Genomic DNA, 16,095 nt, shown 5'->3' with positions numbered 1-16,095 from the left:
AATTTTTAATCTCCAGATCCTGCCAAAGCTACAGTCCTTTGTAGCACATATGTATACACTGCAGATATAAATCCCTCCCCATCCCACAGTGGTTCTGGCTCCAGAATGTTCCCTGTACATCGATTCAATAGTCCAGATTCTAAAAAGCTTAAAATTAGCCTGTTAAACTGAAAATTGAATTTTCTGTGATTGGATATAAAATAAGAAAGAAACCATTCTTTCAACTCACCCTGGAAATGGAAGGTTTTCTGATCAACTGTTATAGTGAAGGTGCTGTCGTCCTCATCATCTATACCAATCACAGCTCCCTGTGAAACAAAGAGCAAAAATCCTGATAAGGCAAAGCGGTGACATCAGCAGCATGCAGGCTTTCACTACACGACTAGAATGCAAAATTCATTGACAATTTTTGTAAGGCTCCCAGAATCACTAACTGAGAATTCAACTAGCTATTTACAGATGAATAGGTTATACTCCTTGAGAAGATCATGTACTGATTTTTTTTTCTTTCTCTGACATCACTATGTTTCTTGAGCAAAAACCAAGACAAAGGCTTTTTAATGTTTTGAAATGTATAAGAAAACTACATACAATATTATATATGTATACACACACACACACACCAAAGTACAAATCAAAACTACTAAAATCTTTCCCCTTCAGTGTTTAAAACAAAATCAGTTCTAAAAAGCTTTCATATTAGAATTCATGTTATTAATCTGTTCTTGGTGCAGAGAATTTTCCAGCCCACTAGGAAAATGGGTTTTAAGAAAAATGAATTTATTGGGTAATGCATAACAACTTTCAATAATATTTCTCAGGTTATCTTACAAGATTTTACACACAGCTATATATAGACATATTTATTGATATCCAGAGCAATTAGCATCTTCAGGCTTCTCTAATCTACATGCAAATAGATTCAAGGTCCAAATTCGCTGAGGTTGGGCGTAGAACCCCTGTGAAAGTAAAACAACGCAAATAATAAACTACGATATTTTATCTGAGAGAACATCTCTCTAGTAAACTCTAGGTCATCCAGCACAACTCTATGGCCAACATCTGGCAGTAGCTGACCACACAATGGCACTAGAGGACCTACAAACGTCTAGAGACGCATTTTCTCTAGGAACCTCTTGCTGCTGTAGTGTGACTTTATGGTCAACCTCAGGCAGAGTTGCACTGAAGGACCCATAGATTCCTAGAGAGAACATATTAATCAAATCCATGAGTAATCAAAGTCCGGCCAGAGAGAGAAGGAGAGGAGCTGCTTGGCAGCCATTTTGAGACCGTGTGCTTGAGACCGTGTGCTCGTTGCTGAAGGGGCAGAGCTTCTGTGAGTCACATCTGTGAGTCACAAGGGGGCGGAGCTAGCAGACTAGCTTTATATACCACCTTCCAGAGCCTTCCTGAACAGTCCGGCCAGAGAGAGGAGGAGGAGAGGAGCTGCTTGGCAGCCATGTTGAGACTGTGTGCTTGACACCGTGTGCTCGTTGCTGAAGGGGCGGAGCTTCTGTGAGTCACATCTGTGAGTCACAAGGGGGCGGAGCTAGCAGACTAGCTTTATATACCACCTTCCAGAGCCTTCCAGAACAGTCCGGCCAGAGAGAGGAGAAGGAGAGGAGCTGTTTGGTAGCCATTTTGAGACCGTGTGCTCGTTGCTGAAGAGGCGGAGCTTCTGTGAGTCACATCTGTGAGTCACAAGGGGGCGGAGCTAGCAGACTAGCTTTATATACCACATTCCAGAGCCGCACGCCTAATGGCGCGTGAATTTTCATTTTCTTTAACTCAACAACTCTGCTCAAGTGGCATCAGGTTAGAATCAGATATTGAAACAGAACCTTCCCTTTAAGTGTAAGATAGCAGCCAGTACTTACCTTTAAAGAAGTATTCCCAGTAGATTGACTGGTATATTTACTACTAAAGACTTTGCAGTATGGACAACGAGGGTTCTGCCGCAGTCACCTGCAACTCTTGTGGGATGTTTCTCTTCTTGCCTACACAAGTGGAGAACTTCACATGCACCAAGTGCAAGTTGGTAGCACTCTTGGAGGAGAAAGTGCAGCAGCTGGAGTCCAGAGTAGCTACACTTCAGCATATTAGGGAACAAGAGGATTTCCTGGACACAATAGAACTAACCATCTTGGATGAGTACCACGCAGAGGAAGATGCTAGGGTGGAAGAGGTCACTTGCCAAACAGAGGAGGCAGACAGCTGGAGGAATGTCACAAAGAGAAGTAAGCCAAGAAGGAATTGTTCGGGGAGCTTGCAGCTAGAAAATCGATTCGAAGCTCTTTCCCTTATCAAGGAGGATGAAGAAGAGCAGCATGGACAGACTTCAGGGACAGAGCAGGGGAGCCTGAGAGTCCCACCCGAGGGAACAGTCGCTGCTAAGCCTCGGAGGAGGCGTGTGGTCGTACTGGGGGACTCCTTGCTGAGGGGTAGAGAAGCAGTGATTTGTAGGCCTGACAAGATGTCTTGAGAGGTGTGTTGTCTTCCAGGTGCAAAGATCCGTGATGTGACAGAGAGGCTGACAAGACTGGTCAAGCCTACTGACCAATACCCCTTCCTTTTGGTCCACGTGGGAACTAATGATACTGCAAGACACAGCATTCAGAACATCAAAAGGGATTACGAGGCGCTTGGTAGGAAGCTGAAAGGAATGGATGTACAGGTTGTCATCTCGTCTCTTCTGCCAGTTGAAGGGCATGGTCCAGGAAGGGAGAGGAAAATAGCAGATGTGAACAACTGGCTTCGCAGATGGTGCCGCCGAGAAGGATTTGGATTCTTCGATCATGGGCTGCGGTTCCATGAGGAGGGACTTCTTGCAACGGACGGGTTGCATCTCACGCCAGTTGGAAGAAATGTTTTTGCCAACAGTCTCAAGAACTTGATCAGGAGAGCTTTAAACTGAGTTCCGAGGGGAAGGGAGACAATATTAAGGAAGGCGAAAGGGATGGCGAAAATAGTCAAACTGACATAGAGGAAACAAGGCAAACAGTGCAAGGACCCAACAGTGGGAGGCAAAAAAACTTGCACAGGCAGCAAGTAAAAGGGAACCATGGTCTGCGATGTCTCTACACTAATGCACAGAGCATGGGAAATAAGCAAGATGAACTCGAACTCCTAGTACAACAAAGCAAATATGATATAATAGGCATCACTGAAACCTGGTGGGATGAGTCTCATGATTGGAATGTGGAAATAGAGGGGTATAACCTTATTAAGAGAAATAGGCCAAACAGGAAAGGAGGAGGAATAGCACTATATGTCAGAGATATTTACACCAGTGAAGAGATCCTGGACATCAATCATGGAAGCCAGGTGGAGAGCATCTGGATAAGAATCAAAGGCGAGGGAAACAACAAGGGTGTTACAGTGGGAGTCTACTACAGACCCCCAAGTCAGACTGAGGAATTGGATGATATCTTTCTAGAACAGATGACCACACAGTCAGAAAAGAGAGATGTAGTAGTGATGGGCGACTTTAACTATCCTGATATTTGCTGGAAGTCAAACTCAGCAAAATCCTCAAGGTCTAGCAAATTCCTCACTTGCCTGGAAGACAATCTCATGGTCCAAAAGGTGGAAGAGGCAACAAGGGGGTCAGCTATTTTAGATCTGATCCTAACCAACAAGGATGACTTGGTTAATGGGGTGCAAGTGGTGGGATCATTAGGTGGAAGTGACCATGTTCTCCTGGAGTTTGTAATACAGTGGAAAGGAGAAGCCAGGCAGAGTCAGACACGCATCCTAGACTTTAGGAGAGCGGATTTCAGTAAACTTAGAGAAGTATTGAGGGCGATTCCATGGTCAGAAATACTAAAAGATAAAGGAGTTCAGGACGGATGGGACTTTCTCAAAAGGGAGATACTGAAGGCACAATTTCAAACAGTTCCAGTGAGAAAGAAAAACGGGAGGTGTCTCAAGAAACCAGGATGGATGACTAAGGAACTTTCAACCGAGCTAAGTTTGAAACGGAACATGTATAAGAAATGGAAAAAGGGGGAAATCACGAAAAAGGAATTCAAAGAAATAGCAGGCATGTGTAGGGGTAAAGTCAGAAAAGCTAAAGCGCAGAATGAACTCAGGCTTGCTAGAGAGGTTAAGAACAATAAAAAGGGCTTTTTTGGATATGTCCGCAGCAAGAGGAAGAAGAAGGAAACGGTAGGGCCACTGCGTGGAGAAGATGGCAAAATGCTAACAGGAGATAGAGAAAAGGCAGAATTACTCAACACCTTCTTTGCCTCAGTCTTCTCAGAAAAGGCAAAGGGTGCTCAACCTGAGGATAATGGAGCAGAGGACAGAATAGGGGAATTTCAGCACAGAATAAGTAAAGAGATAGTAGAGGAACACCTTGTTAATCTAAATGAATTTAAGTCTCCGGGACCAGATGAACTCCATCCAAGGGTATTAAAAGAACTGGCAAAAGTAATATCGGAGCCATTGGCAATCATATTTGAAAACTCCTGGAGAACAGGAGCGATCCCAGCAGACTGGCGAAGGGCAAACGTTGTCCCCTTCTTCAAAAAGGGGAAAAAAGAGGATCCCAACAATTATCGTCCAGTGAGTCTGACATCAGTTCTAGGAAAGATTCTGGAGCAGATCATTAAACAGAGAGTCTGTGAACATCTAGAAGGCAATGCCATAATCACAAAAAGTCAACATGGGTTTCAGAGAAACAAGTCATGCCAGACAAATCTAATCTCTTTCTTTGATAAAATTACCAGCTTGGTAGATGAAGGGAATGCTGTGGATATAGTATATCTTGATTTCAGTAAGGCCTTTGACAAGGTTTCCCATGACATTCTTGCAAACAAGCTTGTAAAATGTGGGCTAGACAAAGGAACTGTTAAATGGATCTGTAATTGGTTGACCGGCCGAACCCAAAGGGTGCTCAACAATGGCTCCTTTTCATCCTGGAGAGAAGTGACCAGTGGGGTCCCACAGGGCTCTGTCCTGGGCCCAGTGCTATTCAACATCTTTATCAATGACCTGGATGACAGAATTGGGAGCATACTTATCAAATTTGCAGATGACACCAAATTAGGGGGAATAGCTAATACCCCAGAGGACAGGATCAAGATTCAAAATGACCTGAATAGACTAGAAAGCTGGGCCAAAGCTAACAAAATGAAATTCAACACAGAGAAATGTTAGGTATTGCACTTAGGGCGGAAAAATAAAATGCACAGATATAGGATGGGTGACACCTGGCTGAATGAAACTACGTGTGAAAGGGATCTAGGAGTCCAAGTAGACCACAAGTTGAACATGAGTGAACAGTGTGACGTGGCAGCTAAAAAGGCCAATGCTATTTTAGGCTGCATCAATAGAAGTATAGTGTCTAGATCAAGAGAAGTAACAGTGCCACTGTATTCTGCTTTGGTCAGGCCCCACCTAGAATATTGTGTCCAGTTCTGGGCGCCACAATTCAGAAAGGACATTGAGAAACTGGAGCGTGTCCAAAGGAGGGCGACAAAAATGGTGAAGGGTCTGGAGACCATGCCCTATGAGGAACGACTTAGGGAGCTGGGGATGTTTAGCCTGGAGAAGAGAAGGTTAAGAGGTGATATGATAGCCCTGTTTAAATATTTGAAAGGATGTCATATTGAGGAGGGAGCAAGCTTGTTTTCTGCTGCTTCAGAGAACAGGACCTGGAACAATGGATGCAAGCTACAGGAAAAGAGATTCCACCTGAACATTAGGAGGAACTTCCTGACAGTAAGGGCTGTTCGACAGTGGAATGCACTCCCTCGGAGGGTGATAGAGTCTCCTTCCTTGGAGGTCTTTAAACAGAGGCTGGATGGCCATCTGTCAGGGATGCTTTGATTTGGATTTCCTGCATGGCAGGGGGTTGGACTGGATGGCCCTAGTGGTCTCTTCCAACTCTACGATTCTATGATTCTATGATTCTATGATTCTAAAGTTGCAAAAGTCAAATCCGCAAATGTGAAGGGCCAACTGTATTTAGAAAGCATTTTTGAACATAATTTTCATCAGATTCATCTGAAGATACATTGTGGCCAGTAAGTCACAAAACTACATTTCTGCTTTTAATGTAAGAGGGAAATGATATAATACATATATATTTTTAAGAATATTAAAAGTAAAATACACATACACTCTATATCGGAATGAAATCAATACGTTATAAAGAATTCTTGGTGAGTTTGCACTTCTATTGGAGACCTACAATCTTCCACTCTAACAAAGCAACCCAGCAACTACATTAAATGATAAACTGTCTCTTACCTACTTGTCTATACTGCTGATACCCTTTAACCAACAGCCTTCAATAATTCCTATATCAAAGTCTCTATACACAATTAATTCTTTTTTCTCTTTGAATCAAGGCATGCAGATAGCTGTTAAATTACTATTGTATACTCCACTTTCCATTATTTGCACAAAGGCAAACACATGCAATGCAGAAAGGTTTGCTTCTAGAAATAATACAGTCACCTGGGCACTCTTTCATTGCGAATGTGTAATGGCAGAGAGGGGAAATCTCATTTATTTCCACAAAACTGGAGATAATTTTCAATGAAATTATCAAAAGGCTGACAGATCAGGTTATTTCAACCTTTTGCTCAGCAGCAAACGAGCCAAAAATCCAGTCGGATGACAGAGACCCAGATCCGGAGATGACACACGGCTCACATAGAAACAGCAAAGGAGGTAAAGGAGATCATGTAATATCTCCAGACTTTCCTTTTCCAGAGCTCCTTGAAAAGTGAAGGAAAAATTTGGTAAAAGACCTACAAGAGGACTGGGCATCAGTCTTGGAGCCTGTAAGTTCAAAACTTACTGCAATCACTGACTGCATTCGTGATACAGAAGACACCGCAAATGCAGCTTTTGAACATGGAGTGCAGTATGAACCCCACCTGTGTCGGCTTGAACAGATCAATGATTAACTGTCCAGCAAGGTGGAGGACTGGAAGAACAAAAATAGACGCTTAAATATTCAGGTGAGAGGGACTGCTGAACAAGCAGAACAGAGTGACATGACATCCTTCTTACTTAATTGGCTAAATATCACCTGCCCAGATCTCCGATTGCAATCGACAAGATTTCGACAACAAGACTGAAACAAGATTTCATGCCCAGGGACATAACCATTTGTTTCATGCACTATACGAAAAAAGCCTTGGTTTTGAAGAAACTCAATGAAACATTATCTCTCACCTTCCAGAATACCGTCTTACAAGTATTTCAGGACATTTCCCCTTAGACACTGCAGAAACGCCAAAACTTTGCCCCTGAAGCATACTCGTATCACTGGTTATTTGAAAAAACTTAAACCAAGTATTGTTTTCTTACAGGAAATACATAGGAAAGGAATGGGAGACGTCCTGTCAAGATCTCCCTTTTACAACTCCATACACAACAGGGGATTCAAACAAGTCGAGGGGGATAGTGATACTATTTCTGGATTCATGCCCATTTCAACCTGATAAGATAATATGTGCCCCATCTGGACATTTTGTGATATTAAGGGGAACCACAGCTAACAATATCTTCATGTTGGCAACCTTTTATTCTCCTAATAACAAACCGCAGGCCTTGAAATACAAACCTTGAAATACAAACCTTGAGAGAGAGTGCAGAAGGCACTACAGTGGGCCCTTGTCTTACGCGGGGGATCCGTTCCAGACCCCCTCGCGTAAGGCGAATTCCGCCTTTGCTAGAGCCCCATTCATTTGAGTGGGGCTTGTGCGTGGTGGCGCAGGCACGCACCCCAATCATTTGAATGGGATGTGCCGCCCCTTGCGCCCTGCACGCTCCCCGTGGCTTGAGCGTGTACACTCAAGACCGCGTAAAGCACACCTGCGTATAACACGGGTGCACTGTACTATCATTGGGGGAGACATGAATGAGGTGCTTAATTATACAATAGATAAATCCCACCACCGCATTAAAACAAAAAGAAAAGTCACCAATCTCAGATCTGATAGCCAAAGAAGGGATGATAGACCCATGGAGAACATGAAATCCATCAGCTAGAGATTACATTTTTTATTCACACACACACCACACCTATTCTAGTGGAGAGCCCATTCCCATGACATAACACAGAACTCGAATAATACCATATAGAGATATAGAGATATTTGTCCTCTCATTTGTCTATTCTTCCCTGCCTGTGTTGCTGCCTTTTTTTAAATGTCTTTAATGTTTTTAATGTTTTTATACTATTACTGTTTAATTCTGTAACTGTTTAATACTGTTTAATACTGGGAATGGGAGGGCGGTAGGTCTAGGGTTTGATTTTAAAATTTTATTGTAATTTGATGTATTTTAGTGTTGTAACCAGCCTGGATTCTTCGTAATTGGGTGGGCTAGAAATAAATCTTTATTATTATTATCATCATCATCATCATCATCATCATCACTAATTCCAAAAACAACAGAGGAAAGCACAGAAACTAGATCTTTCCAAACCATAGCCTTGCTTAATCAAGACACCAAATTATTTGCTTCGATCATGACTGCCAGAATGAATGAGTTCATCCTGGAATACATAAATCCCGGGTTTCATGCTGGACAGGTGATTGGCTGACCCAGTTCACAGGACACTGAACATCATACATTATGCCAAACAATCACACACACTTCTGGCTCTCCTTTTCCTTGATGCTTTAAAGGCCTTCCACAAGATGGAATGGCCATACCTTTTTGGCATATTAAAAGAAATGGACTTTGGCAATAGATTTATTGGAGCTGTAAACCCCATCTATGATTGTTCAAAGGCAACAGTTTTAGTTAATGGGTTTGAATCAACACCTTTCCCCCTCACCAGAGGAACTAGACAAGGATGCCATTATTGCCCCTTTTATGAAGTCGAAGGCTTTCATTGCTGGCATCCATAGTTTTGTGTGCGTTTTTTGAGCTGTGTGGCCATGTACTAGAAGAGTTTATTCCAGATGTTTAATTAAACGATTGAGCCCTTAGCAAATCTAATCAAGGTCTAAAACTACTGGTAACATAAGCGGTCTTTATATAAATGGTCAACACTGTAAGACCAGTGCAATTTTTTTGACAAACTTAGAAACATCATTTCCCCCTCCGAAAGAGATATTCAAATTGTTTGGCAAATTCTCAGGCTTTCGAATTAACTTTGATAAATCTATTATGATGACAATGAATACATCACACCAGCAACAACAACATTGGCAATCCCTCGCGAATTTACATAGCTGTCCATTGGGATTCTCCTACTTGGGAATAACTATAACAAGGGATATCCAGCAACTAATACTTAGGAATTATAATTCTCTAACAACACAGATGTCACAAAAACTGAAGCACCGCACCTAACCCTAGTACGCGCTCTGCGCGTACTTTAATGGCGGTGTGTAACCCGCCAGGGTTCCTTCACAAGACAGAAGCAGGCAGTTGGTGGAATATGCCACCGCCTCCGCTGCTGCCCTATACCATTTTTAATAGGAATTTACAAGCCTCATCACACATTTGCTATTTGAATTAAACGTCTTGCAAAAGATGTCCACAATTATCACTTTAACAGTACAATAGAACCACGTATACTGTCCATATGGCTTATCTTCATTTCTACCTTTCAATAGGAAAAGCCACTAAATCACCATACATTCAGGCTTACACAGTGGAAACTTTTTGTTGCATACTATAATTGATCTTCGCATTTCAACACATGATTAAAGACAGCAGGTACCTGCTTCTTGTTAATAGGTGGTGCAAATTCATTACTAAATCATAGTTTAAAATTACAAGACTGAAACTAGTCTCCCCTGGGTTCACAAGTTTCCCTTGGGGCAAAAATACCAAGAAACCCCTATGACAGGTTCACTTTAGGGTCAGAAGGCACACAACAACAACAAATAGTTCATTGGAGCAGTCCTTCTATGGGAGTCCTTTTTTTAACATTAAAAGTTTTGATAAAGTTTTTTAATGTTAAGAGATGTTAAGGTGTCTTGATTCATGTAAGTGGCAATAAAACTCCCTTTAAAATCTAATAATTGCATAAGGGGGAGTTATATTCTACTGATTTGATCAATGTGATAACATTCTTTTCATCTTTCTTCTTTACTAGTCTCTCTATAAGCTTTGACTTTGTGTTATTAAATTAATAGAATTAAGCTTTAACATATTGGAAAGAAGTATAAATTTGTCTTAGCTCTAATTCAGCCAGTTCAAGCTTCTTCTTTAATTAAAGCAACCAGAATGCTGAAATCATTACTGGCTTTATGACTGTGTGCTTTATGACTGTGGGTTATCAAACAATAAGGACATCATAATGGCATTCTTATTTTTTCATACATCATTTTAGCCCCTTCTTAAATAAAGAGTCCTCTAAAGACAGATTTTAGTAAAGCAAAGTCTTACCAAATCAGGATATTCATAATTTAAGTAGAAGTTTTCAATGTCTTCACTCTAAAATTTTGATTAATTAGAAGGTGGGGCAGGGGGAGGTTGGACATTTTACTAAATTGATGTTAATCCAGAAAGAAAGCAGAAGCTTCTAGGCACCTTCTTTATGACAAACTCCAAGAAAATAGACAGGAGCAACTAACATCAAGAAGCAGCTATGCTTTTGGATGACTACATGAAAAAGGAGGGACAAAAACAGGTACTACAGCTTTCCATGCCCCCGAGTATGGACCTTATCACACGGGGGGGGGGGGGGGGGGTTGCAGCTCAGGTCCGCAGTCACTCCTGTTTTAGCAATGCTAAGTGTGATTTTTTTCCATACCAGATCCAGAGTCACTCCTCTCTAGCAATGTGAATTAAGGTTAAAATGTGATGTTTGACCACACCTGGTTGCCTTTCTGTTGCCCTTGCGAAGTGAGGGGGAAGAGAAGTCAGTTGGATTCCAAGCAAGTCACGTGATGCGGATTCAAGCAAAGGGGAGTGAGTGCACATTGTATTACCACACCAGAGTATACTTTGAGGGGTCAACGATTCGAATTGCCTCTGGATGCTGCCCTCCTTCCCTGCCCCCTCCTTAGCTGTCATCCTTCATCTGGATGCAGGAGCAGTCAGGGGATGATGGGTTAGGTGGCAGAGGGGGCGAGATAGGGATGCAGGAACAGCAGGGGAGGATGGGTTAGGTGGCAGAGGGGGCGAGATGAGGATGCAGGAGCAGCAGGGGATGATGGGTTAGGTGTCAGGGTGAAGGAGGGGAGCAGGTCGGGGTCTAGGAGAAGGCAGGAGACGATGGGATTGGTGGCAGGCTGAAGGAGGGGAGCAGATCAGGGTCTAGGAGGATGCGGGGGATGATGGGATCAGCTGGTTGGCAGAGAGGAGGAGATGACATGAAGGAGGAGGAGGGGAATGGCGGAGCAGGACACAGGGGCCAAGGGGGGTGGCATCAGAGTGCTTTTCCACACCAGATCAAATCGCAGTGCAATCGCAGTGAGCCTGGAAGCGAATTCTGTGAAGTCACTTTTTTTCAGTTTTATCAAAATGAGGGGTCACTTTGGAATCACTGCTGAAATGCCTCACAAGGAGCTCCCATAGAAAGCAATGGTGTCTGATAACACTTTCACTTTACGATGTGAAACCGCATCGTTGGAAGTGCAGTCACTTCGGAAGTGAGCCGGAACGGAGCCAGAAAACCACCAAAAAGCTCCATGTGATATACCTCTATGTTTTAACAGTAACTTTGGATACCAGAATTCAATTCCCAGCTCAGCCATGAAAACCCACTTGGTGACCTTGGGCATGTCACAGGCTCTCAGCCTAAGGGGAAGGCAATAGTAAACCTCCTCTGAACAAATTTTGCCAAGAAAACTCCATGATAGGGTCATTGCAGAGTCACCATAAGTCAAAAATGACTTGAACTCACAGAACAACAAAGAAGAAGGTATTTCTAGGTTTCGTGGCAAGCTATATCACTTGAAATCCACACAATTAGTTAAAGATACAGGAAGCATATTCTCTTCTTCATGTGGCCACACTACAAAGCACTGTAACTGTAAAGCATGGGCTGCATAAATTGCAAGCTCCACGCCGCCACTAAAGGACAATTTTTTAGCCTCCCAGATTACCTCTCCAAAGCCTCTATATTCCCCAAATTATTTTGGAGGTTCAAATCACCATAAATTGGAGAGATTATTTACAAGTTTGGCTGATTTATAGGACTTTTGTCCTGCCCACCTGGAATGGCAGACTGCTATAATACAGCCTAAATTGCATGTACAAACCCCACATACTTTGCTATGTGCTAATTATGAAGTATATCTGTGTGAAATTTCTTCTGGCCTTCAAAAGATCACTGACACAACAGCACAAAAGCCATCTCAGTATGACCCTAAATGTTGTGTCACACAAGTGCAAGATAATATAAGAAGAAATACTTACTCTCAGTCTAACACAGCCTCGGCGTGATCCCCGCATCATTTTGTCCTTTGACTGAAACAGGAAAATAATCACTTTAGTAACAGCACACCACTACAAATTGCAGAACGGTGTTATAATTTTATAATTACACTATCAACAGGTTTGTTGTTATCAGCAAATGTACACATGGTGAAAAACAGTGGGATATGAAACATTATATACACACGGAATTTGGTATATGTAGAAACTCCAAAACATCCCTCTTTTACTTCTTTGTAGGAAATACTGCTCCACAGCACTACTCTCTTACTTCTAATAAGGAATGCATTTTGAAAAGGTTCAATAGTTGCTGAAAATATGAAGAAATAAGATTCATGGAATAAAAAAAGAAAAACCAAAGAAAACATATGAGAGCTTCCAAACTCTCTGTCTTCAGTACAACGTGGACAGCACAAAATAAATAAAAACACATTTTTGTCCTATTTACATAGAGCAGATGTTAAGCTCTGCTCCCCACCCCTAATAGTCCAACCACTGGAAACTGCTGTAAGTCATTGGCTATTTTTGTTGCTTAATGATTCTGGCATCTCCTAAAACTAGTTTGTCTAATGAGTTTGGTCATCCTAGATGACCTCTAGGTGTTTTGCAATACAGTTTACATAATTTATACAGCCAACATAGAATCATAGAATTGTAGAGTTGGAAGAGACCACAAGGACCATCCAGTCCAACACCCCTGCCATGCAGGAACTCTCAATCAAAGCATCCCCAACAGATGGCCATCCAGCCTCTGTTTAAAGACCTCCAGGGAAGGAGACTCCACTACACTTTGAGGGAGTTTATTCCACTGTCGAACAGCCCTTACTGTCAGGAAGTTCCTCCTAATGTTGAGGTGGAATCTCTTTCCCTGTAGCTTGCATTCATTGTTCCAGGTCCTGTTCTCTGGAGCAGCAGAAAACAAGCTTGCTCCCTCCTCAATATGACATTCCTTCATATATTTAAACAGGGCTATCATACCACCTCTCAACCTTCTCTTCTCCAGGCTAAACATCCCCAGCTCCCTAAGTTCCTCATAGGGCATGGTTTCCAGGCCCTTCACCATTTTAGTCACCCTCCTTTAGACATGCTCCAATTTCTCAACATCCTTTTTGAACATGAATAACCACCAAGGATCATACAAGTTGCAGTTCCTAACATCTGGATAGCACCAGGTTGCATGTTCCAGCTTCTAGACACTGAAGACTTGAATGTATTTCAGGCAAAAAAATTAGGAAGGAGGATACATTGGAAGCTGAAACTTTAAAATTTAGATTTGAGGGATCAGGGTGCTTAGCTGTTAAGATCCAACTAGGATGTACCTAAGCAACCAAACTGTATATGACAATATGTTCCATTGTATAGAACACAGTAAACTCTGTAACAGTGAATAACCATGTAGTGATTAAAATAGCAAAATATGTTATTTGGTTCTAAGGTCATAAATACATGAAAAAACAAGAAAACCAACAGAGGCAGTAAAAACAAGATACAACACTCAATTCCAAACATGTTTTTCTTTATTGAAATTGTCTCAGACGATTTTGCTTCCTATTAAACCTACAGTCAATGTACTGTATGTTCAAAGATTTATATTCAAAGTTAGGGGCATGGATGCCACTGCTCTTCTGTTGACTGAAAACTTTTTCTGTTGAGAGAAAAAAACTTCTACCAGCAGCAGAAAAAAGACCAATTCCCCTTCCATGTACTCTTAAAATACACTTCAGTGGGCTAGAAAACTCTCTGGAGCATATTTTCAGGTAGCCTTGAAAGCTGCATAGTTGGCGGTGGGAGAAATAAGATCACCATTATAACCATAAGATTCTACTGGCCCAACACTGGATGTTACTCAGAATAAATACTATGAAATCAGGTTCTGAAACACATACTTTCATTCAAGATGAATGCACAAATACTTGGGAGTAATACCAACATGACACTCAACATTTTATTTTTGCCTAGTGTACTATGTAATATTCACAATAACTGAGTCTATGCCCAGAGGACCTAGGCCTAGTTCTCACAAACAACAGATGGTGTGGTAAATATGTATTTCAGACTGCAGGTGGGGAATTCATGCTAGTCTTCATATAATTGTTCAATCCAATAAACACAGATGCAAGAATCCTTTTATGTGAAGTAACATTCCACAACAGTCATCAGCACCAATTTGAAGTGATATGATGGTGTCTTCAGTTGTTTTTAAAATCCAGTAATGGAGTACATACCTCCCTGTAGAGTTTTGGTTTTGGCAGTTTTTGAGGAGGGGGGAGGGGGGATTCAACAAATAAAAATAAGAAATCATAGGCATTAGTAAAGCAAAGAAAGTTACTTTATCCCATATTTAATACTCCAGACAGTGAAGCAGACATAAAACACTCACTTCTATACAAAGAACTGAGAAAAGGAAACAAAGGCCAGGAACTTCAATAGTATGAGATACTGCACATCTTGCATAAAACTCTACCTGCTACATACAGTTTTTAAAAATAATTTGTGTGCAGGGAGTAAATATAGGAACATTTTGTCTGAATTTTTTTACTCATTATTCTAAAACAAAATATCCCACAATCTATTTTCCTCATTTTTCTGGGGAAGGGCTTTGGAAAAAATGGAGGAAACAGTATTCTCCTCAATGCTTCAACTTTTTATCTGGGCTTTCACATCTCTAGCCTTCCTCTACAGTAGTTGTCAAACTTTTTACCCTCGTGATCCCCTTTACATCTACATGTGGATGTGCCACCTGCCGCTTGACATAGTATATGAATAAAAACATTTGTTTAGTGTGCATGTTTTCATTCACACATTCATGTTTATTCATATTTTAACATTTTATAAGGAAATAACTACCACTACTACTACTACTACTACTACTCCTTCAGGCAGAGGCTCTATGTACCCCCATTACCTTTCTCTTTACCTCCAGAACAAAATTTGGGAGGAGGGTGGGAGGAATCAGGACATGTTTCATGTCCCCTAGCAACTTCTGCCTCTCCCTGTGAATCCCACCCTTCAGTTTGAAAATCACTGATCTAGAGCTTGGAAGTTGCTGTTGTTGTTGTTGTTGTTGTTGTTGTTGTTGTTAAGTGCAAATGCCCCATTTCCCAGCTAAAAGGTTTGGAAGAAGACTGACTTTGCCTGTTGCATTGTTTAAAAAGGACCTCAGAGGAGCACTCTAAAAGTGCAAGTCATACAGACAATCCCCTCATCCTTTGCAACTCTGGTATTGAGCTAGGGAGGAGGGTGGGGAAATTGTTCCTGGGCTCATGGGTAGAGGTAGGTCAAGCGGTAGATAAATAGAGGAATGGGATTCTGATAAACACCTTTCTTTTCTTTTCTTTTCAAGTTCACTACTAAGACTAGACAATTGTGGATCCTTGATCGATATGGAACTTCAGCAATAAGTAAAAAAGGTTGAGAAACAGAAATATCAAAAGAATAAAATTAAAATATTTACGTGGGTCCAAAACACACTGCAGAAATAATCCAGTTTGAGACCACGTTAACTGACCTGACACAGAGCTAAGGATACTGGGAACTGTAGTTTATCAAGGCCCCAAAGCTCTCTGATGGAGAAGGCTAAATGTCTCACAAAACTACAACTCCCAGAATTCCCTAGCATTGAACCAGAGCAGTTAAAGCAGTCTCAAACTGGATTATTTCTGCAGTGTGTTTTGGACCTGAGTAATTGCTACATAACTATAAGTGTTTTCAGTATCTTAACAATTGCTTAGT

At 41.5% G+C, this 16,095-nt stretch overlaps 1 protein-coding gene across 2 annotated transcripts in view; it reads right to left on the bottom strand.

The window, feature by feature from the left end:
- The window catches only part of OSBPL9 (oxysterol binding protein like 9), a 94,924-nt gene that overhangs the window by 62,082 nt on the left and 16,747 nt on the right, over positions 1-16,095 (bottom strand). For both annotated transcript variants that reach the window (XM_089515126.1, XM_089515127.1), the window contains exons 2-3: positions 12,346-12,396; positions 230-308 (exon numbers count right to left, since the gene is read on the bottom strand). In XM_089515126.1, coding sequence (XP_089371252.1) covers positions 230-308; positions 12,346-12,396 — 130 coding nt within the window. The remainder of the gene's footprint in view (positions 1-229; positions 309-12,345; positions 12,397-16,095) is intronic.

This window comes from Sceloporus occidentalis, unplaced genomic scaffold (assembly GCF_023333645.1).
Source record: "Sceloporus occidentalis isolate IW3139 unplaced genomic scaffold, rSceOcc1.0.p SCAF_3, whole genome shotgun sequence".
Taxonomy (NCBI): Eukaryota; Metazoa; Chordata; class Lepidosauria; order Squamata; family Phrynosomatidae; genus Sceloporus; species Sceloporus occidentalis.
This window is presented reverse-complemented; position numbering and strand designations above follow the sequence as displayed.